This window comes from Symsagittifera roscoffensis, chromosome 3, assembly GCF_963678635.1.
Source record: "Symsagittifera roscoffensis chromosome 3, txSymRosc1.1, whole genome shotgun sequence".
NCBI classification, from domain to species: domain Eukaryota; kingdom Metazoa; phylum Xenacoelomorpha; order Acoela; family Convolutidae; genus Symsagittifera; species Symsagittifera roscoffensis.
The window spans coordinates 83,516,888-83,543,309 of record NC_087064.1 but is presented as its reverse complement, the minus strand read 5'-3'; the positions used below and the strand labels follow the sequence as shown (position 1 = coordinate 83,543,309).

The 26,422-nt window shown below is 37.2% G+C and overlaps 2 protein-coding genes across 2 annotated transcripts in view; both read left to right on the top strand.

Moving 5' to 3' along the window:
• The window catches only part of LOC134842870 (programmed cell death protein 6-like), a 417,453-nt gene extending 402,380 nt beyond the window's left edge, over nucleotides 1–15,073 (top strand). The window contains exons 2-4 of the mRNA XM_063859374.1: nucleotides 8,932–9,258; nucleotides 13,429–13,709; nucleotides 13,881–15,073. Coding sequence (XP_063715444.1) covers nucleotides 8,989–9,258; nucleotides 13,429–13,709; nucleotides 13,881–14,139 — 810 coding nt within the window. The 5' untranslated portion in view covers nucleotides 8,932–8,988 and the 3' untranslated portion in view covers nucleotides 14,140–15,073. The remainder of the gene's footprint in view (nucleotides 1–8,931; nucleotides 9,259–13,428; nucleotides 13,710–13,880) is intronic.
• Nucleotides 15,074–20,891: 5,818 nt separating this feature from the next.
• LOC134842032 (cytosolic Fe-S cluster assembly factor NUBP2 homolog) lies at nucleotides 20,892–21,955 on the top strand. Its single transcript, XM_063858178.1, has one exon. It carries the CDS (start codon nucleotides 20,924–20,926, stop codon nucleotides 21,824–21,826), a length of 903 nt encoding a protein of 300 aa, XP_063714248.1. The 5' UTR covers nucleotides 20,892–20,923; the 3' UTR covers nucleotides 21,827–21,955.
• The last annotated feature ends 4,467 nt before the right edge of the window (nucleotides 21,956–26,422 follow it).

The window sequence follows — 26,422 nt, the reverse complement described above, 5'->3', positions numbered from 1 at the left end:
GGAATAACGAAATCAGAGATACCTTTGCCACCTTCATGAGCGAGGTTTGCTTTGATGTTGAGATCGAGCCGAAACTTCAGTCGTTGCAAGGCGAGAGCTTTGTCAACAATTCAACCACAACTGATGAAGACGCTCGAATAGATGTAAAAGCAAATGGATTATGGGGCTTAAGGTTTAGCCGAACCTTCTTTGATGTCAAAGTCTTCAACCCGCACGCAAAAACTTCACGAAGACTACTGAAAGACGCCTATAAGTACCACGAATCACTAAAAAATTCAAAATACCAACAGAGAGTTCTACAAGTCGAACAGAGCAGCTTGTGCCCGCTCATTTTTGGCTGCACTGGTGGTGCCGCACCAGCAGCTACTCGCACAATGCAGCGGATAACTGAAAATTTAGTGAAAAATGCATGAAAGCTACACAGAAACAATAAACTATATAAGAACTAAGATAAGCTTCGCGCTGCTCAGGAGCGCTATCCTTTGTATATGGGGTTGCAGATCACTGCGTAAGACGCAATTCATAGACATTTCAATTAGTGCTATTGTAGAGGAGGGGCGGTTGAAGTAAATCCTTTTAATGACAATGCATTAAATGCTGAATTGACTTAGTTCCTGCAATATTGTTTATTGATGTATTTATACAATACTGGTATGGGCCCTATCCAGCTTGTTCACGACCGTACCTAAACGGAAGAGCCCCTTTTATAATTTACTTTCTATAATTTACCTAATTGTTGTGATAAACTTTTTATATAGTTTGGATTGTTTTTGATGATATTTTTTATTAAAATAGTTTTGCTCGCAATCATTTCTTAACCAGTAAATCATGAGACAATAGATTATGATCAAAGAATGAAAACACAGATACAAATTAAGTGTCCTTCGAACCCCGATGGAACTCTCAAAATTGATCTCGACAACAGTTTGACAGTCGGAGCTACCTGTTTCTACATTCCAAATAGAAAACAAGTTTACGCCATTTGTAACAAACAAATCAAAGCTGAAAAACTTGTTTTTACGTATATGTACGAGAGTACTCAGTGCCAAGTGCGGTTCAAAGGATATTTTGATTCGAATTGTTTCTTCCAGACTTTCAGAGTGAAAGCTTATGTTCATCTGAAGGGATTTCACAGTTTATTGTTCAAGGCAGCGATGACTATGGACTTCTAGATATCAGTCTAGAAATCACTTCTAGAAATCACTTTCAGAAATCAGAAAATTTGGACTTCTAGAAATCAGTCGGCTTTTTTTGCTCATTTTTTCATCATTTTCGCTTCTGATCTTTCTGACATTCAAACACTAAATAAAAATTCTCTAAAAACAAAAAATAGAGTCGTTCAGATAGAGATTAATCTGAACTAGAAACTTTATTCGCGTTGAAACAAAAACATCCGTACATTAAATTATCAAACCCTAAATTTGGAAAATTCCATACATGCTTTATTCAAAAATCTGTATTAAAAAAAATGAACTTGGCAAAAGAAAAAGACAGTTAAAGAAAAACAAATTAGAAGAAAAAAAAAATTAGCTATTCAACAGAAAAAGAAAACTGTTTTGCAGAAAAATTATTCAGCAGAAAAAGAAAATTATTTTGCAGATAAAAGTTATTTTTTAGCAGAACATATTTATCAGCAGAAAAACAAGAATTTAATGCTTGATCAAATCAGACGAGCGAACAAAATAATTTTGGGAAAGGAAAAAAGAAACTTATAATTGCAGAAGAAAGTTATTCAGCAGAAAAAGGAAATTAATTTGCAAAAAAAAGAAAGTTATCTCAGCACAAAAATTAAATTATTTAGCAGAAAAATAGGATCTGAAGTCATTATTAAATACTGTCATTCCAGTTACCAGTCATTTGCAACCATTTTAAACATGTCAAGCAAACAGCAAATTTTAAACATGTCAAGCTTAGCCAAAAAGAATATAAATCAGCATCATACAAGATTTACTCAGATTTGTACGACCAAAAGGAAGATTATCGTAAAATAATGGACTTTATTGAGAAAACATTGGAGCAGACAAGGATGGCAAACTACAGTCAACATCGACGAAAGCAAAAGAATTATCTCAAACTGTGAGAAACTTTTCGCCTTTTCCTATACCAGAGGAGTGTGTAAACTTAATTCTGGGTTCAAGTATAATTGCTAGAGTAAAAACTGAAACTCTCCCCAATGATACGGTTGTTCATGCATACAAGAGTAGCTCTACTGAGGAGAAAATAAAAGTCCTTGACCAATATAGTGAAAAAAAACCTAAGTGTGTGATAATCCAAGATGGGACAAACTCCATCTTTAAAAAAAATTACTCATCGGTTGATGAATTTAGCGCCAAATATGAAGAACTTATCGCTTTAATAACTGGAAAATTTTCACTAGATTCGATTGTTTTTTGCGAAATACCGCCAATACTTAACAATGATGATTCTAATGACAAAATTGATCATTATAATCGTTTTCTGAATGAAATGTATGGTTCGACGACGGGATTTGAGGTGCTAAATCTAAATTCAAACATCAAAAGCTTGGAGAGCTATCAGAGTTCATATTTTGACACTATACGCCTGAAGGATGAATTAGGTATACCGTTTTTGCGCAATTGCCTCGGCTCATACGTGTTCAAACACTCAAGTAAATTGCCGAGGGTAAAGCCAGCCCCTGAGTATACTGGAAAAGCAAATTCCAACCAAAAATCGCTTTACAATTATCAAAATAAAAATATTTTTAGGTCAACCAATCGAACTAGAGTAACGATCGCATGCACCCATATGGCCGACAAACTAGTCATGGCCGACAATTTGTTCAAAATAGTTTCAACAACAACTCATGGTGCTGTGATACTAATTATAACCATAATCTGAATAGTAACCAGCAGTCATATAACTACTCGCAAGGTTTTCTTTATTAGGTAATGCTAGTTAAGAATATTTTTTTGATAAACGACTGTTATTGGTAATTTTAACTAAAATTGTTCTACAAAACGATATGCTGTTACTTTTTGTCAAAACTAGCATATGTGTCATCAGCTTCTGCGAAAGCGATCAATTTGTAGCTTATAAAGTACTGAATAAAAAGAAAGGAAAGTATCTTTTTCCATGGGTTGCCACAATAAACTCGAACAAATTTTGTTGCACTATACTTAATAATATAAGCTATTACTATTACAATTGTTATATAAAAAACACAAGCAAGACTTACAAAAAACAAGAAAGGTCCCTTCATAAAACTCTCCTATCATCAGGGGATATCCACCTGAATCCAGGACCCTTCATGGAATTCAGACCAATAAGAAAAAACTGGAAAACTACAACAACAACTTAAAACTACTACACCTTAATTGTAGAAGTTTAGCTAGAGAGCGTTCAGATCTCAAACAACTTATTAAATTTTTTAAGGATAACACAAGTTTAGGATTTTCCGAGACATGGTTCAATGATGCAAATGACGATAAACTATGGGCCATAGACAATGACAAACATAAGTTGTTCCGATGTGATAGAACTTATGAATCAAGTAAAAAATTGAAGGGTGGAGGGGTCATGTTACTGGATCCTAAAAAGTTAAACCCAAAGGTAAAACATGACTTAAACAACATGCACAAAAATTATGGTAACATCTGTATAGAATTTAAAGCCAGAATGAAGAAAATTGATAGAACAACTCTATTAAGCCTAGCCAATAATCCTAATAGAAACAATAAAACAGACTACTTAGAAGATCTAGCCAAATCAATTGACCATGCACAATCATTTAATTCAAACCTAATTTTACTAGGAGATTACAATCTCAACTATCTGAACGAAGACGACAAACAGTCTTTAGATACAATCTTAATACCATATAATCTGGACGTCACTAACAAATTAACACCTACTCACTCAAAAGCACTAATTGACTATATTATCACCGACCTAAGCATAAAAGATCTAATAAATAAATCAATAATATTCATACCACCAATTAAGACCGACCACCAAGCAACAGCATTCATAACAGAACTTAAGCTGAACAACAACGTATGACCAATCAAACGTAAAATATATGACAAGTCCAATTACTCCGATTACAAATTCGAACAAAAACTATCAGCTATAAATTGGAGAAGTTTCTATAGAACTATTAATCCCGAAGTAATATTCGACATCTTCACATCTAACATTGCTGACACCATTAAAGAATGTGCCCCACAGAACACTAATTTCATTCGCAACGACAAACCAAAGGTAAACTACGAAGATGATAAATTTAGATCACAGCTGTTTAACTCAAAAAAAAGCGAACGCGAAAAATGGAGTATAATAAACGATACAAGAAACTCAAAAAAATCTTCCAACCTCATTCCATTACGCAGAAACTCTTTTGGCGAATTCATAATCAATAATTTACACATGGCGAACCTGCTAAATCACAAGTTCTCAACTCTTGGATGTTTTATGAGAAAAACTCAAAAATAAGGCAAAGTCCAACGACTTCTACCTGCAACATTTAAACGAATAATAATTTTTCATTCTGATTAATCATTCATTCTGATTAAACATAATTTAAATTGTCGAAGGGCACCAGGTCTAACCAAACTTCCAGCCTGGGCATTGAAGGATGGCTGCAATGAAATATACACACATCTGACATTTCTATACAATGAGTTTTTGAGAAACAAGACATATCCTTGCAAGGTCAAAAAATCAATTGTCACACCAATATACAAAGGAGGGTCCAGAACTACCAGAAATTTATAGGCCGATCTCTATAACTGGGGTATTTTCAAAAATTTTTGAAAAATTGTTATATAAACAAATCAACGAAAATCTGATATCCCAAAAATTACTCAGTAAACCCAATTTGGGTTCAGAACATCATATTCGACAATTGACGCTATTCTTTATTGCACTGAAGCATTCAGAAAAGAAATAGACAACAACAAAACTGAAGCATGTTCCTTACTGGATCTCTCTAAAGCATTTGATTCTATTGATCATACTTATCTTAAACAGAAAGTAAAAGGGTTAAACTTTTCCGAAGAAGCTATAGAAATGATCAATTCCTTCACCACCAACCGAAGCCAAAAAACCATTGTTAACAACACCGAACCCGAATGGATTGCACTTGAGCAGGGTGTCGCACAGGGCACTGTTCTTGGCCCTCTAATATTCAATTTCTACATTAACGATCTCAACAAACAAATTGACAAAACATGTAAAATAGTTCAAAATGCGAATGATATATTGAACAATTACACAACTGTAGCATGTTCTTAACTGGATATCTCTAAAGCATATGATTCTATTGATCATACTTATCTGAAACAGAAACTAAAAGGGTTAAACTTTTCCGAAGAAGCTATAGAAATGATCAATTCCTTTATCACCAACCGAAGCCAGAAAACAATTGTTAACAACACCGAATCCGATTAGATTGCACTTGAGCAGGGTGTCCCACAGGGCACTGTCCCTGGCCCTCTAATATTCAATCTCTACATTAACAATCTCAACAAACAAATTGACAAAACATGTAAAATAGTTCAATATGCGGATGATACATGACTGTTCTGTGAAAATACCGATCCAAAAATAGCTCATAAAGCACTCAAAGCCAATTGCAGTCTAATGTCAAATTATTTTTTAGAACACTCACTTCAGTTGAATGCAAAAAAAAACAGAATTCATCGTTTTCAGCAAAAAAAAACATTCAAGGAAAAAGGATGAAAAGTATACTATAACTCTAGAGGATAAAATAATTGAGGAAAAACCAATGTCAATTACCTAGGAGTAGTTTTATACCAGTTTCTAACATTCCAGGATGAAATCAAAAAGAATCTCAGGAAAATGGCATGCATAAAAACACTTCAATCAATCAAAAAGCCATTGCCAGTAAAAACAAGACTCTTGATAATGAATGCACTGGTAATTAGTCATTTGCATTACCCAGCAATTCTTTTAAATGGAATATCCGCTAACTTAATGATATCTCTGGAAAAATAGTTAAGCTGGGCAGTAAAAACTTGCTGCGATCATGCAAAATGCGACTCATCTTCAGACTTGAAGCTAAAACACAATAAATTGCCAGTAACAATGTTTCTGGACTGAAATATTATGTCACTTTTGGAAAATACAAATTCAATTATTGCCAGCCTTCAATAACATTGAGTAAGATAACCACCAAATAGATATTAATACAAGAAACAAAAATTTATATTTCGGCGACAGAAACAATGGCAACATATAGAAAATTCTTTCATAAAAAAATTCCGTCATAATCTGGAACAAACTAACAGATGATAAAATCGGGTCTAGGACAACAAGCCGACGGGACTTCAAGCCGAAGGGACTTCAAGCCGAAATTAAAACTTTACAAGCACCTCAAAACACTATTTTATTATCTGTAAAACGTTGTTTTTCAAAAATTTTGGCAAGTTTAGTCCGAAATAAACGTTATTCATGACAAGGCACCATTTGTGATTGGCATCTGTTAATAACATCAGCCGGTTTTTGAAATGCATATATTATAAACAAGAAAAAATCCTTCAACCATGTTTTACTTTACAAGTTTCCGAATTTTCATTTGGAGGTTTAAGTTTTGTGCAACGTCAATAACTTGTGAAGAAAGATCATGAAATTGAGAAATTCTTCAAAAAAGATTCCAAAATAATCATATTTCACGAGTTTATAAGGAACTATTGGGCTTGAAGTCCCTAATTTTACGATTCGGCTTGAAGTCCTGTCGGCTTGATATCCGGCACCTGATAAAAACACTTTTAAAGACATACTATCATTCAGAAAAGCGAAGATAAAATTCACGAAATATTATTTTTTATTATTTATAGAAGGCGCCTTTGTGGCAACTCATGGTAAAGTTTCATGGAAACGCTTCAAGTTTACATAATAGGATTTATATATAAACCAACTTGAAGCTCTCAGGTAAAAAGTAATCATCGATAATTATAATAGATTTTAATCTGTTTATTGTAACTATTGTAACTATTATTAAGACTCGAACCAACGGACGTAAAAAGATTCAACATGTTCCAAGATAGATTTGACTCCCAATGGTTGAACGTCATCCCGTGCAAAAATTTTAGGTTAAAACTGTCGAACCAACAACTCAGAATTGCGATATGTCTTCGATTAGGCTCAAAAATTTACGAACGGCATAAGTGCGTGTGCGGAAAAGACGTTACCGAGGATGGTTGGCATGGTCTTTCTTGCCTCAAAACTGCAGGGAGATTCTCTAGGCATTCAAACCTGAATGCCCTTAATAAGCAGAGTTTATCTTCTACTCACATTCCATCTGTTTTAGGACCACGACACCTCTTCAGGACCGATCAGAAGCGACCAGACGGTTTGACGCTCGTTCCATGGGCTGTTGGTAAGCAGCTCTTGTGGGATGTAACGGTAGTAGACTCCTTAGCTTATTGTAGGATTAATGTCGGGTCTGTTTGTAACCCTGGTACGGCTGCCGCTGAAGCGGAAGAGCGAAAATTGACAAGTATAAAGATCTTGTAAATGATGGATAGCATTTTCAACCGCTAGCTTTTGAAATTCAGGGCGCGGCCGGCCCCAGCACAGAAATTTTTTTGAGCAAGCTTTGTAAGAACCTAAGCATATGCACTGAGGAACCCAGAGCAGGCAGCTTTTTAAAACAGAGAATCTCCCTGGTAATACAGATTGCGAACGCCGCTTGCGTACTCGGAACAATAAATGACAAAATAATTTTCGACGAAATTTTTTTTTAACACTTAAATATTATATTTTCTCGTGTTGAGTTGCGTGTTGTTATTGAAGAAACGTAACCCGTATCGATTTTAATTGAAAAGGACTTAAAAACTTGTCATCTTCTTTTATTATTATCACTTCCATATCTAGAAAATTCCAAGGATTTTGACTGGAATACGTGATGAAGGGACTCCTGGCTGTAACCTCGGTTACTATGATACTTTTGACCTTCTGATTACCCATTGTAACTATGCGTATCTAATGATGTTATAATATTTTTATGAATTGATAGAAAACATTTGACATACAACTTGTGTATTGAAATTAACTTCGATGTGCAAATAAAGTGTTCTTTTAAAAAAAAAAAAAAATCTCCATCGAAGATGGATCAACCCTTTTCCCCCAACTCCTAGCTTCTCATGATCTGAAAACGAATTTGGTATCAATTAAATTCAACTCAAGACATTCCGGGAAGCTAAAAGTTGTTAAAATAGCGAGTTATAGTTCTCTGCCGAGAACCTTCCGGATTCTGGAATCCGGAGAAATAACGATCTTATTTTGTTCTCGGAAGACTGGACACGTTACACGTCGTCCCAACACCCTTCCTTGTTCTCGTGAACTGCTCAGTAACGATTGTAGAGGCGCAATCGTTACAACTCGGAGTGGTTTCTGACAATTTCTAGTCATAATCTCAATCTTTTGTCGTTTTTCCGTTGTTGTTGTCACTGAGAATTCTCCAACATGTGCACTGACGGTCGCATGACGGAAGGGCGCATTTTAATTGACCCCCCTTTTTTTACCCTACTCTGACTTCCTAGTAAGTTGTAACACGGAAATCCCAGTTGTGCAGCGGGGATCTACGAGTATTCCAATAGCTCCTCCTGTCCTACCCTACAGTGGATGAGCGGAAAACTAACCAAAAATGCAGCAAATTTAGACAACCTAAGACGTTTTTAGCCTCACAACTGTCTGTATGACATGCTAGGCATGCAATGAAAGATCTCTGCTAGACTTCGACTGTTACAAAATGGCAAACGAACTAGGTGAATTATTCGTCTTTTTCCCTCCTTATTTTTGTTGTTGGTAGACGTAACGAAAATATTACTTTGTCCAAAGAATATTTAATTAATTGTAAAATAAATAAAGTTTAGACTTTGTTGTCCGGATAATACCTAAGTTTGTGCAGCAGACGGTTTCTTCAAGTTTTCCAATTTTTGGTTCCAGATATTAGTTGCATGTGAGATTGAGTAACCTAATCACACTTTCACTTTCATCTGTATAATGTATGGTTACTACCAAAATCCGAATAGCGGAGCATCGGCACCGCCGCACCAAGGCGCACCTCCACCTGGTTACCAAGGCGCACCTCCATCTGGTTACCAAGGAGCACCTCCATCTGGATACCAAGGAGCACCTCCATCTGGATACCAAGGAGCACCGTCAACCCAATACCAAGCCGGTCGACCCTATCAGGGAGCTCCACCTCCTCAGTACAACCAGTATGGAGCACAGCCGCAGCAGCAACCTCAACGCTACTCACAGCCCCAACAGGTGTTTTTTTTTCGATAGAAGCATGATTATCACCTGTACGAACCGGGTGTTATAACATTTTTTTTTTCAGAGCAAAATCAGATACCGTTAATAACATGGAGTCTTATGGAGTCGAGTCGAACCCTGTTCAGTCATGATTCTATCTCTTTATTTTGATTCATTTCAAGCTTAAGTTAATAATTTTCGGTGTAATTTAAAAATTAAGTAATTTGTAGTTTTTGCTTCGCTAGTTTTTTTTTAACAATGGCATTTTATCTTACTTCTGCGATAGCAAGAGTATTGCTATCGGTTACTATGCTTGTTTTTTCTCGTATATAACTTTGTTACCAGCACTCACAGTCATTTCCAGAAAATCTCCTTTTGCAACAAGTTTATCCGCTGCAGACGTATTTGGTGCATGTTCGCATTTTAAATATCTGTTTTATGCAAAATTTGCTGTTTAATTTTGGCTGTGATTTCATTTTTTTTCTTTTTTTTTGGCCTTCATATTGTTCCGCCTAATTTATATCGGTTTAGTGGCCTCATATCCCGTCGTTCGACCAGCGAAAAAAAAGGTTTTTCGTGCATGAGTGTGGGTGTTTTAATTCTGCGGGGACCTAACAATTTTTTGTAATTTTGAAGTCTTAATTGATGATTTTTTTGTTCCTGTTTGATAAAAACAAAGTATTATCAAAATGTATAGTAAAGGGTTTTTAAATTTTTTTGAGAAGCTTTGGAAAAAAATTTCACTTTTTTCAAAAGTTTAGTTTTTCTCAAAAACTACTATACCAATTTTCAAAAAAGTATTACCAATAAGAATCCGCCCACTCCCATGTGGGCCTGCATTATCGCTAGCTTCCTTTTACCTTACCGCACTTTCTACAGCCTTCGAAAAAATGTGTGGGGTGAATTTTTGACCCACATTTTTGGAGTTTTTAACCTACATTTTCTCGAAAACTACCCTTCCAAATCTGAGATTTTAGTTTCAATCGGAAAGACTTGTTGTGGGGAGCTCCCCTGCAGAAGCGATTATGCTCAATTTTTTATTTTATTTTAAAAGTTATGGACCTCAGTAAAGTCAAAATTTGGATTTTGATCGTTTTTTGAAACTTTTTGAATTTACTCATTAACTACCCTCCCAAATCTGAGGTTTCGGTTTCAATGAGTAGAACGGGTTGTGGGAAGCTCCGCTGCATTAGCGGTCACGTCTAAATTTTTCACACAACATTTTTTGACCATATTAAAAGTCATTTTTTGGATATTTGGACCGTTTTTCGAAATGTCTTGGTTTCCTCGAAGGTTATCCTGCAGAATCGAACTCAAAAAAAGTTCACTCCCAGTAATTTTATCAGAGAATTAACTAAGGTTTTGGGTGGTGCCCAGTTTTTGAAATTACTCTTGTCCTTTCGCACCAGTAAAAAAATTCAAAATTTATCAAGCAGTTTTTTCCATCTTTCGCTGGCCTCTAGTGTATGGGATCGGGTTTTTTATTTTTGTTTTTACTTTTTTTTTTGAGATGCTTTGGAAAATTTTTCACTTTTTTCAAAAATTTAGTGTTTTTGAAAGTCCACCCTCCCACTGTCCAAAATAGCGGTATCAATTCGAAGTCCGCCAACTCCCTTGTGTGCCTGCATAATCCGCTAGTCTGTTTTTACCATGCCCTACTTTCTACGGCCTTCGAAAAAAATGTGTGAAGGAATTTTTGACTCAATTTTTTTTATTTTCTCGAAAACTACCCTCCCAAATTTGAGATTTTGGGTTCAACAGATAGAACAGGTTGTAGAAAAGTTCCCCTGCATAAGCGGCTAAGCCAAAATTTTTAAAATCAAAGTGGTGGCTCTCAGAAAAGTCAGATTTTTGATTTTTTGACCGTTTTTTAAAACTTGTTGATTTTCTCAAAAACTACTGTCCGAAATCTGAGATTTTAGTTACAAAAGGTAGAACGGTTATTGAAAGCCCCCCCCCCCCCCTGCATAGCGATTACGCCCAATTTTTTTAAATCCAAAAGTTGTGGCGCTCAGAAAAACTAAATTTCAAAAAATTTTGTCTTTCTCAAAAACTACCCTTCCATATCTGAGATTTTGGTTTCTATGGGTAGAACGATTTGTGCGAAGTCCCCTGCATAAGCGGTCACTTGGCTGAGTTTTTCACACGCTTCCTTTTTCCAATTGTATTGTTTTGTTTGACGGGGTGAAAATTCAAAATGCATTCGTTAATGTTAATCTTACAATTAATTCTTTGCATGGTTTTGTATTGGCTTGAGGTTTGTTTTCCGTTGCCACCTGTTTCCTAGCGGCGAGTTTCATTAAGTAAGTTTTCAGAAATTATTTGCCAAAAAAAATTCATAGAAAATTAGGTCCTGGGTGAAGTCTCAGTCTTCCTTCCGCATCACTAAAAAAAATAAAAAGTTATCAAACCGGTATTTCCAGCTTAAGCTGGACTCTAATTTTTATACGTTTTTTACCGGCTTGATAGGTTTTAGTCTATGTTTTATCGGCTTTGTGGCCTCATTTGACGGGCAAAAAAGTCGCGTGGGTGTGTTTTGAGGGTGAGGGAGAATTATTAATTTTTTGAGGGCGAAGGGGACTTAATATATTGAAGCTTGAGAGGTTTTTTTTGCTACGGCATTTTGGGTTTTTTTACCGCTTGATAAGTTTTTTTCCGATGCTAATTTCATATTGTATTGTTGGTATGTTTTGATTAAAAACTAGCTGCAATAATTTTGATAGTTAGTTTTTAAAAGTCGGTGAACATAGTTCAGACTGTTATATAGGTCGCGATGATTTTTTATTAGGAAAATCATAATTTGCATCATTTTCTGTTATTTCAGCAGAAAAGTGTCAATCATGAAGTGTTCATGATACTCAAAGGATTTCGTGCTTTGAATTTCGAAAGTTGAGATTTGTTTGACTCTTTTCCAATTGTACGTCGGCTATGAGGTTTTATTATTCCGTGTCGCAAGTGGTGCGAAGCTCCGCTTCGCTTCTGTCTCATGTTCTCTAAGTTTTTTTGCAAAATTTTTGTGGCGTTGTTAGTAGCTGCTCATATATAGTGGCTCTTAAAAGATTTCTTTTTTTTTCTTGTTCTGTTGTATCACAAATAGTGCGAAGCTCTGCTTTGCTTTTTTGTCAAAAGTTGTTATTTTGTTAATTCTAGCATTTGCTGCAATCTACACTATGTTTCCACGCGCAGTTTGCCACGTTTAAGCTTTTTTGCTCCGTCCATTGAAAATGGGGTTGAACTTTGGATTCGGTTGTTTTAATTTTTTTTGTTTTTTTTTCCTCGCAAAATTAGCTGCCACAAATAATCATCGAAGAAGGTTGAGTGATATATCATATTATAGCACTTTCAGTCGTGATTCGAACGACATTAAAAATTTTCAAAAAAATTATACAGAAAGTGTCGAGAAAAACCGGTTTGAAGTTTTTTATTCTTGGTCTAATTTCGAGCTGATTAGTAAGGTACTTAGTAATTGCAATAGCTTATTCAAGCTTAATGTAAGCCGTGAAAACTTAGCTTTACTGAAAAAAAGGTGTTTTTTGGAGTTTTTTAGCGCAATTTCGGGAGTCAAAAACTTGAGAATTCTATTTTTTTTTCTAGTCATTTTTTCAAAAACTGTTTTCCAATTGTTCTATTTCACTATGACTCTCAAATATGCCTAAGTTCTATTTTTGTTCAATTTTTTTTATCACAACATGCAGAAAAAAGCTACTTGCACAGTAAGCGGCTATCCTTGTTCTATAATGTTTTTGCAGTTTAAAGCCTTGGCCTGTGTCGCCATTTTTAATAACATTTTTACTTCAATGAGCTAAATGCTTCGTCTTGCTTTATAGTTAATTCAATTTTTAGCGGATCATACTGCGCAATTAGTATAGTGGTTATATTCCATGGAGCAATACCTTCAATAAAGTTTTAAATGGTGCCGGTAATTTTGTTCCAATATTTTTGATATTTGTTTTTGCATTTTTGACGAAAAACAATTCTTCGAAAGTTTTTTTTTTTTAGTCGATTTGCCTATTCATCTTCGCAAAATTTTAGTATTGCTAATTGTGCAGAGAAATTATGTTTTTAGAAATCTGTTTTTGAAATTGTTGATGTCAGGAGCTTTCATTTGGTCTGTTTCTTCGAGTATATTAGCATTTTTGTATTTTTCAAAAACCTGTTTTTTTTCTTCATGTTATGTATTACTAGAACCCGCACCAACAGCAGCCTCCACCACAGCAACAGGGTCAAGCAGATCTATGGGGCTGGTTCTGCACTGTGGACACAGACAGATCAGGCAAGATATCCTCGATGGAACTTCAACAGGCTCTCTCAAATGGCTTCGAGAAGTTCAACCTGGCCACAGTGCAGCTGCTGATGAACTTGTTTGATAACTCCAATTCAGGCCAGATGGTGTTCGATGACTTCAGAAAGGTGTTCGACTTCATCACTCAATGGTCGCGCGTATTCCAACAGTATGACTCAGACAGGTAACTAATTGGTAACATGACCGGTACTGACGGGTAGTTTGCAAGAGTTTTTTATAACCTGTATTCCATAAAATGAACTTTTTTTGACGTTTTCCTTCCAAGTTTCCTTCAAGTGGCCTTTTCCTTCCAAGTTAGTTTCTTTGTTGAATTTGTGACTAGGGGTTGTTATAGATCGGGAGCGATTAGCTTCAACGAACTGAAGACTGCTTTGAGCAACTTCGGTTACCGACTATCGGACAGGTTCTACAACATTATCTTCTCTCGTTTCGCCAAGAAGGAGACCAACGAGGTCACTTTCGATAACTTCATTCGCATCTGTGTCGTGCTGAACAATGTGACGAGGAACTTCCAGTCGCTGGACACGAACAGGACTGGAAGTATTCAGATATCATATGAGCAGTTTGTCGAAATTCTATTTGCCATTGTCTAATCTTTTATTTTCACATTACGATACTTGAATCAATCATTTCATTACTCATTACTTAAGAATTAACTAAACTGGAACATTCTGATTCATTTTGAAAGAAATGCATTCTGGGAAAAATCGATCTTGATGATTTTACGATTAAAAGCATGATCGATCTTCTAAAAATCTTTGATGCTTTCATGATCAAGTTCAACTTTGACTATTGACTATTGTCCAGTGATGTCAAGTTTAAAAAACTTAATTAATTTTTGTTCTTTAACCAATTAAAATATTTTGAATTGAAATTGAAGATATAATAAAACAAATTATAAATACTCTCAAGGTAACAGGACAACTTACCCTATTCCATTTTTACCCCATGTACCAATTTACCCTGCGCCAATCTACCCTACGCCTAAATTGAGACGGAATGATAACAGCAAAATAGTGATCGTCGCAGTCGCGCCAAAGTGTTGCGAACTTGCCTACAGGCAGGATTCTATACGAAAATTAGAGCCGGTTATCGCCGCGTAGCGCGCCCACCGGTGACCTTAAACCGAGTTTTTTTTGGACGTTGGCAAATTGCTAAAATTTTTTAAATTGCCACTATTACTTTCTATAATTGTCACTCATCGATTGAGGGAACACACTTGAGGGAAGGTTTGGAGCGGCGTGGTAAAAACTAAGGCTCCTTGGCCCTAATCAATTTCAGAATGCATTCCAGAAAGCTAATGTACAGCCAAGTTAAATTGGTTCTATAAGGCCCGGTTTTAACCAAATCGGTTAAACCATCAGGTTATTTGTAGGGCATGGAGCAGTTAACCGTTATTAAATTTTAACCGATTGAAATATTTTAACCGGTGAAATTGAACTTTCGTTGCGTTGAACAAGCGACGTACTTGAGTGACGTTATTGAGTTTGATGTAATATAATGTCAGTGTGGTCACAGCAACCAATGTTATTGGGATCCAGACGACGCCGCCTTCCAGTGGTGGATCCGACATCTTGGGCCCCACCAAGATGCAAATGGCGTCAAGCCCCCCCTCCCATTGGGTCGGGAGAAGCTCCGAAGTCTCCGGGTTTTCGGTTACGGAGCGTCTGAAGCCGGCCAGGCTGCTCCGTCTGCTCATCCTTATACTACTACTCCGCTCCGGCATTAATCCAAACCCTGGTCCAGGTCCTTACTTTTGCTCCCCTTGCTCTTTCCGCATCAAACGCACCCAGCCCAGCGTCTGGTGCCACATCTGTGGTTACATTCACCTTAAATGTAGTGGTCTTACCCACCTTAACCAACACCACCTTGACTACTATTGCCCTACCTGTACCTCTACCTACATTTTACCTCCCCCAGGCACCAGGTCCTCTAACTTGACCACCCCCAACTCCCAAACTTGTTCAACTTCCCTAACCGCCCCCCAACCCCACCTCCCTAACCCCCCTCCCCCTCCCACCCTTCCCACCTCCTCGAATAATAATTCCTCCTCCCAAAATCGCGCAAATCGTAATCGTGTAAATAGTGTAAATAACTCAAGTTCAAACAACCATTTTAATCATACTGCTGTTAATAATGTAAATAGTTCACCACACCCTGCCAAAGGCCTTTTAAAAATCCTTCAATTTAATTGCAACGGTATCTCCGGAAAAGCACCCGAAATTGCTGCTTTCTTATCTCAAAATCAAATTCATATTGCTGTCTTCCAAGAAACTAAATTAAGAAAGAAATCTCGAAACCCCTCACTTGGCTCACACTACACTTTAATTAGAAAAGATCGAGAAAAAGAAGGGGGCGGTCTTCTCATAGCCATACATGAGTCGATACAATACGAAGAAATAAATATTAACAACGATGGAACACTAGAGGCTATGGGCATATCAGTGGTAGCCAGTTCATCCAAGCTTCGTATTTATAATTTCTACATCCCCCCTCGCTCGAGCTGTCCCCCTGGTTACTCTGCGTCCCTTGCCGAACTACTTGAACCTGGGGACGCCTTAGTACTCGGAGATGCCAACGCACATTCACAACTATGGAACTCCAACATCGAGGAAGATCAACGCGGCTCTGTACTTAGCAATGAAATAACCGAATCCACCTTTGCTCCATTAAATGATGACACACAAACCAGAGTCCCTTTTAACTCAGAAAACCAACTCTCGTCACCAGATATTTCCCTCGCATCCCAATCGCTCTTACTCTCCACATCATGGACCCCAATTAAATCTCTAGGATCAGATCACCTACCCATTCTTCTAGAACTACCCTTGGATGATTTTATAAATTTTTCGCCTAAAAGGACTTTTGTAAATTTTTTAAAAGCAGATTGGATCAAATTCACAGAGGAAATTGAGGAGGGTTTCTTTTCAGCGGTTCCACCTTCCGGAGTTGCCGCTGGAGAGAAATTCTTGAGGGACCTGGTGCTCAGGGCAGCACGCCACCACATCCCCGCTGGCCGTATTCGCCACTTCACTCCCTCTCTTTCCCCCGAGTCCACTGCCCTAGCCGCCGAAAGAGATTTAAGCCGAAAACAAAATCTCCCCCCAGAAGTCATATCCCAACTGAACTGTAGACTCATGAAACAGACAGCAAAGGACAAAGAAAATAAATGGCGAGAATTCCTCCGGACTTGCGACTACCGCACTGGTGCCAGAAAGTTCTGGAAAGTGGTACGCTCCTTAAATGGATCTAAGCCCGTGGCAGGAAGACACCCCATTACTTTTGGTTCTAAACCCATACACTCACCTCGTGATATTACCAGCTCTTTTAACAAACAATTCACCAATGCCAGACCCCACGCCTCTGACAAACTCCTTCGTATAACGAGAAGAAAAATTGCCAAACTACCACTGTCAGACAGCCCAATTTTTACCCCTGAAAATACTAAACAAGCCATTGCAGACAGCAAACCATCGCGAGCGCTAGGTCCCGACGGCCTCTGTAATATACATCTTAAACATCTCGGCCCACTTGCTACTCAATACTTAACATACCTTTTTAATATCTCTTTGTCCGAAAACATTATCCCCCAAATTTGGAAAAATTCAAAAATTGCACCGCTTCCAAAGCCCAATAAGGATCTTAAACAATCAACATCTTACAGACCTATATCCTTACTCTGCCCAGCAGTTAAAATTCTGGAGAGGCTCGTTCACCCCATCTTTACCAAACATCTCCCCAACGCCAAACACCAACACGGCTTCCGCCCTTTTCACTCCACCACCACAGCTCTCTCCACTCTCGAATTTTACATTTCAGACGGTTTTAACCAAAATCGCCCCCCTAAACGTACGGTACTGGCCACACTTGACTTATCTAAGGCTTTCGACATGGTGTGTCATCGCTCACTTGTGGAACTCGTTCATGACACTCCCCTCCCAAGAAGTCTAGTCCGCTGGCTAAGTAATTACCTTAATGGTCGACAGGCTGCCACCTCATTCCGTGAACACACATCCCCCCATCGAATAATCCACTGTGGCGTACCCCAAGGTTCTGTTTTATCACCCACACTCTTCAATTTTTATGTCCATGATGCACCGCCACCTCCCGATAATGTAAACCTTGTTTCGTATGCAGACGATTTCCACCCCTTCGCAAGCAGTTCCAATATTGATATCGCCTCAAACTCCCTCAATAGCTACCTAAAAAGGCTCTACGATTTTTTCACCTCACGCAAACTAAGTTTCGCGTCCTCTAAAGGATCAGTTACACTTTTCTCCTCTTATAACAAAGAATTTAATAAAACACCTAGTGTTCTTTTAAATAACGAGGCGCTACCCCTAAACAAAAATCCAACAATCTTAGGGGTGACATTTGATCCAACACTTTGTTTTGCCACTCACTGCAAACAATCCGCTGAAAAGGCCAGACGCAGGATCGGAATCCTGAAGGCATTAGCAGGATCAACCTGGGGTCACTCCAAAGAAACCCTCCTCCTAACTTTTAAAGCTTTAATTCGCCCCATACTTGACTATGCAGCCCCCGCATGGTCCCACGCATCAAGTAACACCTCCATAAATTGCCTGCAGGTTGCCCAAAACCAATCCCTTCGCGTTGTTACTGGATCAAATCTAATGAGTTCAACTGCCCACCTGCACAGTGAATCTGAAATCCTAACGGTCAAAGACCACCATACCCTTCTGTCATCTCAATTTTTTATCTCTACCTATCGTTCCCACCATCCCATTAATTTTATACATTCACATCCCCCTCCTCCCCGTCTACTTCGCCCCTCAATTATAAGCTGCTTCAAAGAAGACACCCAGAAAATTTTAACCGACTTTTCAGTCTACGCAAACCACCCTCTAGTTCTGGACGACCGAGACGAAGTCTCCACTTTTATTTTTAACTACTACAAACCAATTTTAAAAGACAACCATACCTCCCTTGTAACCAAGTTCCTAGCCGAAACCCCTCCGTCTAAAGTTATTTGTATCCCTCCCCCAAAGATTGACCCCTCTGAAAAATCTCTCCCACGTCCCACGCGCTGTAAGCTCTCCCAACTCCGGTCTGGCTACAGCCGGCTCCTTAACACTTACCTATCCCGCCTCGACAGCTCCATCTCCCACCTTTGCCCAACCTGTTCCCTTGCCCCCCACACAACATGTCACCTTTTCAACTGCTCCCAAAACCCCTCCCCACTCACCCCAGCAGACCTGTGGCTTCGGCCGGTAGAGGTTGCTAAGTTCCTTGACCTGGAGACAGAAGAGCCCAACCCGACCCGCGTGGGCTAACAACAACAACAACAACCAATGTTATTGAACAGCATAATAGTTTTGTCGGTGTCCGGCAAATAAGTCGACACCCGTTAAGACGACAACCGTTATTGATGGGGCTGTAAGATGACGCTACACGCAAATTCTCCAATTGTATTCCTGAGAAATCTAATTCGCTTAGATTCGATCATTTCAACTTACGTATTTTTATTTTATACTGAAAAGCGTATTTTCTTTTAGTTTTGCATTTATTGTTTTTAATAACGGAGGCGTAGCAACTTGCATGCGTTCCGCTTAGCATGAGCAATTGAAATAATCTCGCATGTTTTGATGGGGTTCCCAATAATCACTCACATTTCAGTAGCAAATGTGAGAAAACTATTTCAATTCTAATGGCTCTAATAGCCACATGCTAAGCGTCACGCATAGAAGAATGCCCGTCCCCTTTGGTAACAACTGAAGCAATGTGTTTTAGAATAAAATGGGAACAAGTTAACCTCTCCCTCCAAAGCTGTTCACGGGGTATGTTGACTTGGTTCTAACTTAGAATTTTCAGGCAATCAGCATCAATCAGTGAATTGAAATTAAACTTTGAGTGATTTCGTTAGTTTTTCCAAGAAATCAGGATTTAACCGTTTACTCCATCCCCTAGTCATTGATTTAATCAGTTTTACAAACTATATTTTAAACCAATCGTTATGTTCCTACACAAATGGTTATATTGAACATCACTGCTGTTGTGCTACTGGTACTAATTTACTGATTTTGTCCCGTGGCAAATCTAGTTAATATGATTGGTCCAGCCTAATTCCCAAAAAACAAACGCTAGCTTGGGATGCGAACCCAATCCTTGGGATTGGTAACCGCATTTGTATCAACAAGACTAACTACATCTGATTAATTAATAAAAGACAATTTAAAAGGCTTCAGTGAGAACAAACCCTCATATTTTTTCAAATTCGCTGGCAAAGTGTATTTATTGGGGACCACAGTATTTTTGAGGCACCAAACAAGTAAAATAGTACCGTTCTACTTAATTGTTACGAGTAATGAACGTGGTGAAGACTCTTATCTAGGTCTTGCAGATTTTTTTTTTCAGGAAAAAGTCTTAAAATATTGATGCACTTAAGTATAATGCACTTTTTGAGTTCAATTGAAATTCATCTGCTGAAAGTGACGTAAATAGCACATACGAACGTGGAAATGGCGCGAAATAACGTGAACGATTTATAGTTCAGAAGTGGAATTTTTTAAGATTTCCCAGCGAAATAAAATTTTACCTGTTGATTCAGTTTTCTCAAGTTGGGTTCATGTTATAAAAAAGCGCCAATCATAAATTGTTCTAGAAATTCAAAGAGCTTATAGGGCATCTATTTTTCTCTTTGAAATTTGAAAGTTGAGATTTTTTTCAACAAAGTCACTGTTTTTTTTTGTTTAATTGCGTTCATTACTCTTTTCCAATCTTCGATTGGCTATGTTTTGATCTGTCAAATAATTCTAAATATAAATTTCTGTGAAACACTTTTGAATGACTAAATCGTGTATGACGGCAATCATTCTTGAGCTTTAGCTTACATTATTGCGTCATGGCATTCAATGTGTTGTTAATGTAAATACGTTTCATATTCGGATTGAAGTTTGGTTTCTATTCTATTTGTGATTATGGTAGATTTGAATAGAAAAATGAAATTGACCAAAGTATAAAGCATGTACAAAGAGATATTTGATACTAGCTTCTGTGTGCTCATAAATATGTCTAGTTTTTGAATAAATCTCAGACTGCCAGATGATGTTTTCCTTCAAATTTTTTTGAGCCAACTGATATTTTTAGCGCTCAAGTGAATCATTATATTTTTGGTAGTCAATACGATTGAAATATTAGTTGAGTGCGCGTGGACTGTGAAAATAGCACATGTACTCTGACTGCGGGTTTGCGTCTCTTTACAAATCACCAAAACATGAGTATAACTAGAAAAAAACTTCATCCAGATTGGTGTGGGGGAAAATGTACACCGATTTCTGCCCTCCTGTAGTTCAAATATTGAAGTCTGATCCATACGGAACTGAGCGAGTGTCATTTATATGTTTTTAGAGGTGTTGTATGGTGTTAGCCAAGAAAATTCTGATTGTTTTGAGCGGCAAGGGCGGAGTGGGAAAGTCAACGGTGGCATGTCAGATCGCACTGTGCTACAAGGAGCAAGGCCTCAAGGTCGCATTCCTGGACATCGACCTGTGCGGACCCTCGATTCCCAAGATGCTCAATCTGCATAACAGTTCTGTAGTCCAGTCCACATGCGGAGCCTGGGTTCCCGTGTTTTACCAGCCCTGCAAAGCCTCCTCGCATGCGACCAATGGAACAGTCAATAGTACTGAGTCGAAGCATAAACACGGCAGTCTTGAAGTGATGTCTATAGGGTTCTTGCTAAATAGCGACACAGACGCCGTTGTTTGGAGGGGTCCCAAGAAAAACGCGATGATTAAACAGTTTTTAACGGACGTGCAGTGGTCTGAGAATCTGGATCTACTTGTAATTGATACGCCCCCCGGAACATCAGACGAGCACATGTCGATCGTGGAACATATCAAGTCACTTCTAGACAATGAGAAAATGTTTTCCGAAAATGTCGGCGCTGTTTTAGTGACCACGCCACAAGCTGTAAGTGTTCATGATGTGCAGCGAGAAATCAGTTTTTGCAACAAATGTGGGCTGGAAATTGTAGGAATCATTGAAAATATGAGTGGGTTTATATGTCAACATTGCAGTCATTGCTCCAACATCTTTTCCCAAGGAGGTGGAAAATCTCTAGCAGCTAAGAAAAATATTCAGTTTTTGGGATCAATTCCGGTTGATTCAAATTTAGCTCTCGCTGTGGACAAAGGCGAGAACTTCTTGCGAGCTTTCAATTCTAGTGTGGCGGTTGGATTTATTGAGCAGATTATTTTAAAACTGAATGTATCCTTTTTCGAAATTGATCCCGCCGGCAAGGCTAATTTGAGCTCATGAAGTGTAGATGGACATAACTTGTAATTGATTTGTAATTTTACTCAATATGAAGATGAGGTATTAAATTAGTTAACCGGGTGCCCCACTTGAGATTTCAAATATATGCATTAATATATATTTGGAAACTAAGCTTTCAAAAATCGAGAAACCCAGTAGTGAAAATTAAAGTCTTAGCTTAGCTCATCCCAGATTGTTGGTTTGTAAGTATTTGATGACAGTCATCTCTTTTTTGATGACAGCCATTTTTCAAATTGAGACGCATAAAAAATACCAGATCTTATAACAGAAAAACCAATTGTGAAAATTTAATGTTATATTAACAAGAATGGCCGTCTCCTATGGAATTAGCGTAGAAAGTTGGGCCACAGCCACATCTTCAGTAGAAAAAATTTGTAATGTTAATAGAGTAGGAATTACATATGAGCTAAAGTCTAGTGTTTATGTTGCAACCAATCAAAATGGGGAAAAAGATTGTCTTTTTTCAGGTTTTTCTAGGCTTCAGATTTTTTTTCACTGTCTTTAGTTTTTCTAGGCTCCACCCAAAATCTTGACCGATAATTATATCATTATAAAGCCCTCTCAGTCGAGATTCGAACGAAATTTATAAATTAACAAACAGTTGTCACTGTCGAGAAAAGTCGCTTTGAAAATTTTTGAGCTTTATTTTATTTTCCAGCGAGTGGAGCGATCGATTAACGCTCGATATTTAAAACTTGGTCATTTTTCCTAAGAATATTTAAATTTATCAAAAAGAAAACTATTTCGAAGCTTCATTTAGCTATTAATTTTCTTAAATATATATATATATATATATATTTGCTTGTTATTCTTTTTTGCTTGTTATTCAGTGTTGTCTATTTTTGTGCGTGGTGTGATGAGAGAACTATTCAAACGCATAGAAATGTGTGAATTTGTAACTCGAAAAAAGTGACTTACAAATTAGACCAAAAGATTTCATTTAACTTAAGAAATACTTTTATCGGAAGCTCATTTAGCGCCTTCATTGGAACATAAAAATTTTAAAATATCAAAAGAATTTTTAGCAAAAACGTTATTAAACCTCTCAGAGAATTTTTCCTGATTCGTTTTACGAAGAGAATTGTTGTCGATAATGCTTAAATCACTAATGCTTAAAAACTGGCTATCCTTGTTACACGTGCGAGAGGAAGTGTCCTGTAATATAAAACTAGACTTTTGTTTCCTTTAAGAACTTTTCTTACTCATATGTAAATGAAATTTATGTTGCTTTTTATCGAGTCTTGGCAACTTCCAGTCTTTTTCTTTTGGCCTGGAAGTAATGCAGTTGCTTTTGCACCCTACGGTCTGTTTTTTGTGTCTGAAATTGAATTTTTCTCCGTGAAAAATCGTATACTTGGACTAAAGTTTAATGGCTTAGTTGCCACACAACGGTTTTTGATGCTGTAAGCAGTTGTAGTTTGAAGTGTCGGTGATTCACTCCTGTACGTACTGATTTACTCTTTGCACACGGGTCCCACGTTATTCAATTTAAAATTCCCTGACATTTCCCGGTTTTCCCTGACATTCGCTGAACAAATGATATGCCTCTAAATTCAAAAAACATTTCCATAGAAAATAATCAATTCCCTTCACAGATTTAACATTTTCTGCTTTTTTTGCTGAGTTTCCAAATCCAGTATTTCTTTGTCCTGTTTCACTTGTTGGTCGAGTGTTTGGCGTTTCTTCTGCAATGCCGAAAGTTCGCTCATGATCTTCCGCTACTCAGCACGAACTGCTTACTTCTGTGTTTGATTCTTTTGGTCAGTTTTCAAGGCTTTTTCACAGCGTTGCCGACAACCTTTTATTGCATCCATCATACGTTTATCCACCAAATCACGGGACAACCGCTTCCCAGAATGAAGGATCCAATCGTGTACAGTTCTCTGGGCTATGACCGTGCGCTCCTTCATACCATTGAGAAGAATGCTCTAATTTGTCGAAAAACCTCCTTCGACGCGCCCATTACATTGGGACAATATCAAGATTAATTTTAGAGGTTTATGAATGTCAGTCATTTTTGACATGTTGCTTTCTCGGTTTTATAAGTAAGGGACTATATTATATCGACATATTGGCTTCACAGTGCGTCGATTATTGAGCGGAAAAAGTTTTTGTGCGGTGTGTGTATTGGAGGGAATGGGACCTTAACAACTCTCTAGTTAGTTTTTAAGTCTTTTTTAAAATTTCGTTCGTTTTTTTCTCGGTTGATTAAGTTTTAGTCTGTATTTATCGATTTAATGGACTCATAATGCATCTTTTGATGAGCGAAAAAGTTTTTGTGTGCGTGCGTATGTAATGAAGGCGATTGGACTCTATCAACTTAATTAAAATTTTGTCTGTTGTGAAATTTTGCGGCTTGAAGGGTTTCTGCTCAGGTATTTTCGGCTTGTTTGAAGCTTGTTGTTTTCTTTTGATGCTTTTTTTATCTTTTATTGTCTTGGTATGTTTTTGCAATTTAGTTTTATTCATATTGAAAGATGTCGGCTTTTTTGAAATTTTTTCTGTTTTTTCGGTTTAGCGGCTGTTTTGTTTTGTATCGCCAGTGTTAAATTTACTATCTGTGGCCGTTATATTTTCGGCCTGTATTTTTTTTCTTGCTAGTTTTGTCGGTTAAGTGAACTTAATTTGCATCGGCCCAAGGATAAAAAATTATTGCTCTTGTTTTCAGTAAATCAGGTTGGTTAGTAGTTTTTAGTCGCTCAAGATTTTTTTTGACTTTTCTGTTTTCGGATCAATTGACTTCCTTTAAGGTGTTGTTGGCTAAGTGAACGCTCGGAAAATGTTGGTTTACAAAAAATTGTTTCTCACTGTTTTTTTGTTAGTTTTCAATGCTAAGCTTTCGTTGTATCGCAAGTGATGCGTAGCTCCGCTTCGCCTCTGTGTTACGGTTTGGTTTTAATCCTTATTTGGCTAGCATTTTGAAGCCTGTTTGTTGAATCCAATTTGCCAGCGTAACTCAAGTTCCGCTCAAGCATGGAAGTGTTGAATTTACGCTAAAAAAATTGTTCTATAGTTCAAACAGATCATTTGATTTTTTTTTTAGGAATACATGTCTGCTGGGCTCAAACTTTGCTGGTTTTGTTTTGCTATAAACGGAGCAAAAATTGATTAACATCGGGTTTCTCGAAAGAAAGTTTTGATCTTTAATTATCGGAAAAATGCTCTATCTATCTCTCGAACATTGGAAAGTACAGCATTCGTTAAATTTTCATTATGAAAACTCGGGTAATACATTGTTTTTTTTTTCTTCAAATTTTATTGTTTTTTTTTATGTCTGTTCCGACTGCTCCGATCAAGTTTCGAAAGGTGACTCGCAAAACCGATCAAGCTTTCGAGAACGGAAATGTTTTCAACAGTAAGAATGAGACTTTTGGCTCCCACTCGACTCACTGTTCCTGTGCAAAGTTTTGCGGTTGTATAGACTTGTTGCATTTATGGTACAAGTCGAAGATGTAGCAGAAAGCTGTTTCTCCAACGGTAGATTTTGTAATTACTTTTCTGTGACACTTAATTGTCAATTCTCCACAAGATTTAGGGTATGAACATAAATGTGAAATCCTGAAGAAAGCATATAAGTTGAGTGTTTCAACGCTAAAACTACCAAGGCTCTTTTTGCTAACTGAAAATCTAACTGTGGCCCTATTGTTTATTGTCTTATTTTTTATTTGCTTAATCATTGCAGCTCGGAATTTTCTGGCGATTTGAACAATTTTCGCTATATTTGTGAATCCTTGAGTATATGTTTTTAATGGTGCTGGTAAACGAGTACCAAGAAATTTTACTAATTTTTTATTGAGAAAAGAATTTTGTGATTATTTTGCATTGGAATACAGTGCTGATTTAAATTATCCGGACAAAAGGAACAAAATTTGAATTTTGAAACGCGTTTTTCTCAAATTGGGTTATGATTAGACAAAAAGTGAAGAGAACAAAAATTGCTTAGATTTTCACCAAAATTAATATGGTGCCATTTTCTCTCCGAAATTCTCAACAAAAATTTTACCCCAAAAATGGGTCATTATGGCTTTTTTCACTTAATCAAGAATTACGCTGAAACTATTTTGTTAATTGATAAGCAAAAATTCTTCACAAGAAGCCTCTTACACAGCCCAACAAAATTTAAGCAGGGTTAAATCTCCATAAACCTGTATAAGAGAAAAAAAATTACTTGATAGTCAATAAATGTGATTTTTACTATATAAAACCCAGAATTTTTGCTTAATAACAAGTTTTAAACAATTTGCGCAAATTTTTGGAGATAATACCCATCTTAAAGTTTGTTGGGCTACGTAAGGGGCTCACTTTGATTTAATTATGTCTGCGATCGACTGGGTATTTTCGGCGTAAGTTTTGATTAACTAAGAAACCGCAAAATGACCCATTTTTGGGGCAAAATTTTGGGCCCGAATTTCGCAAAACAAATGACACCATATTAATTCTGCTAAAATTTTAAGCAAGTTTTTTCTTCATAAGTTTTCACCTAAACTCAACCCAATTTGAGAAAAACGGGTTTTAAATTTCAAGTTTAACGCGTTTTGTCCGGTTAATTTAAATCAGCACTGTACTTGTTCTGGATTA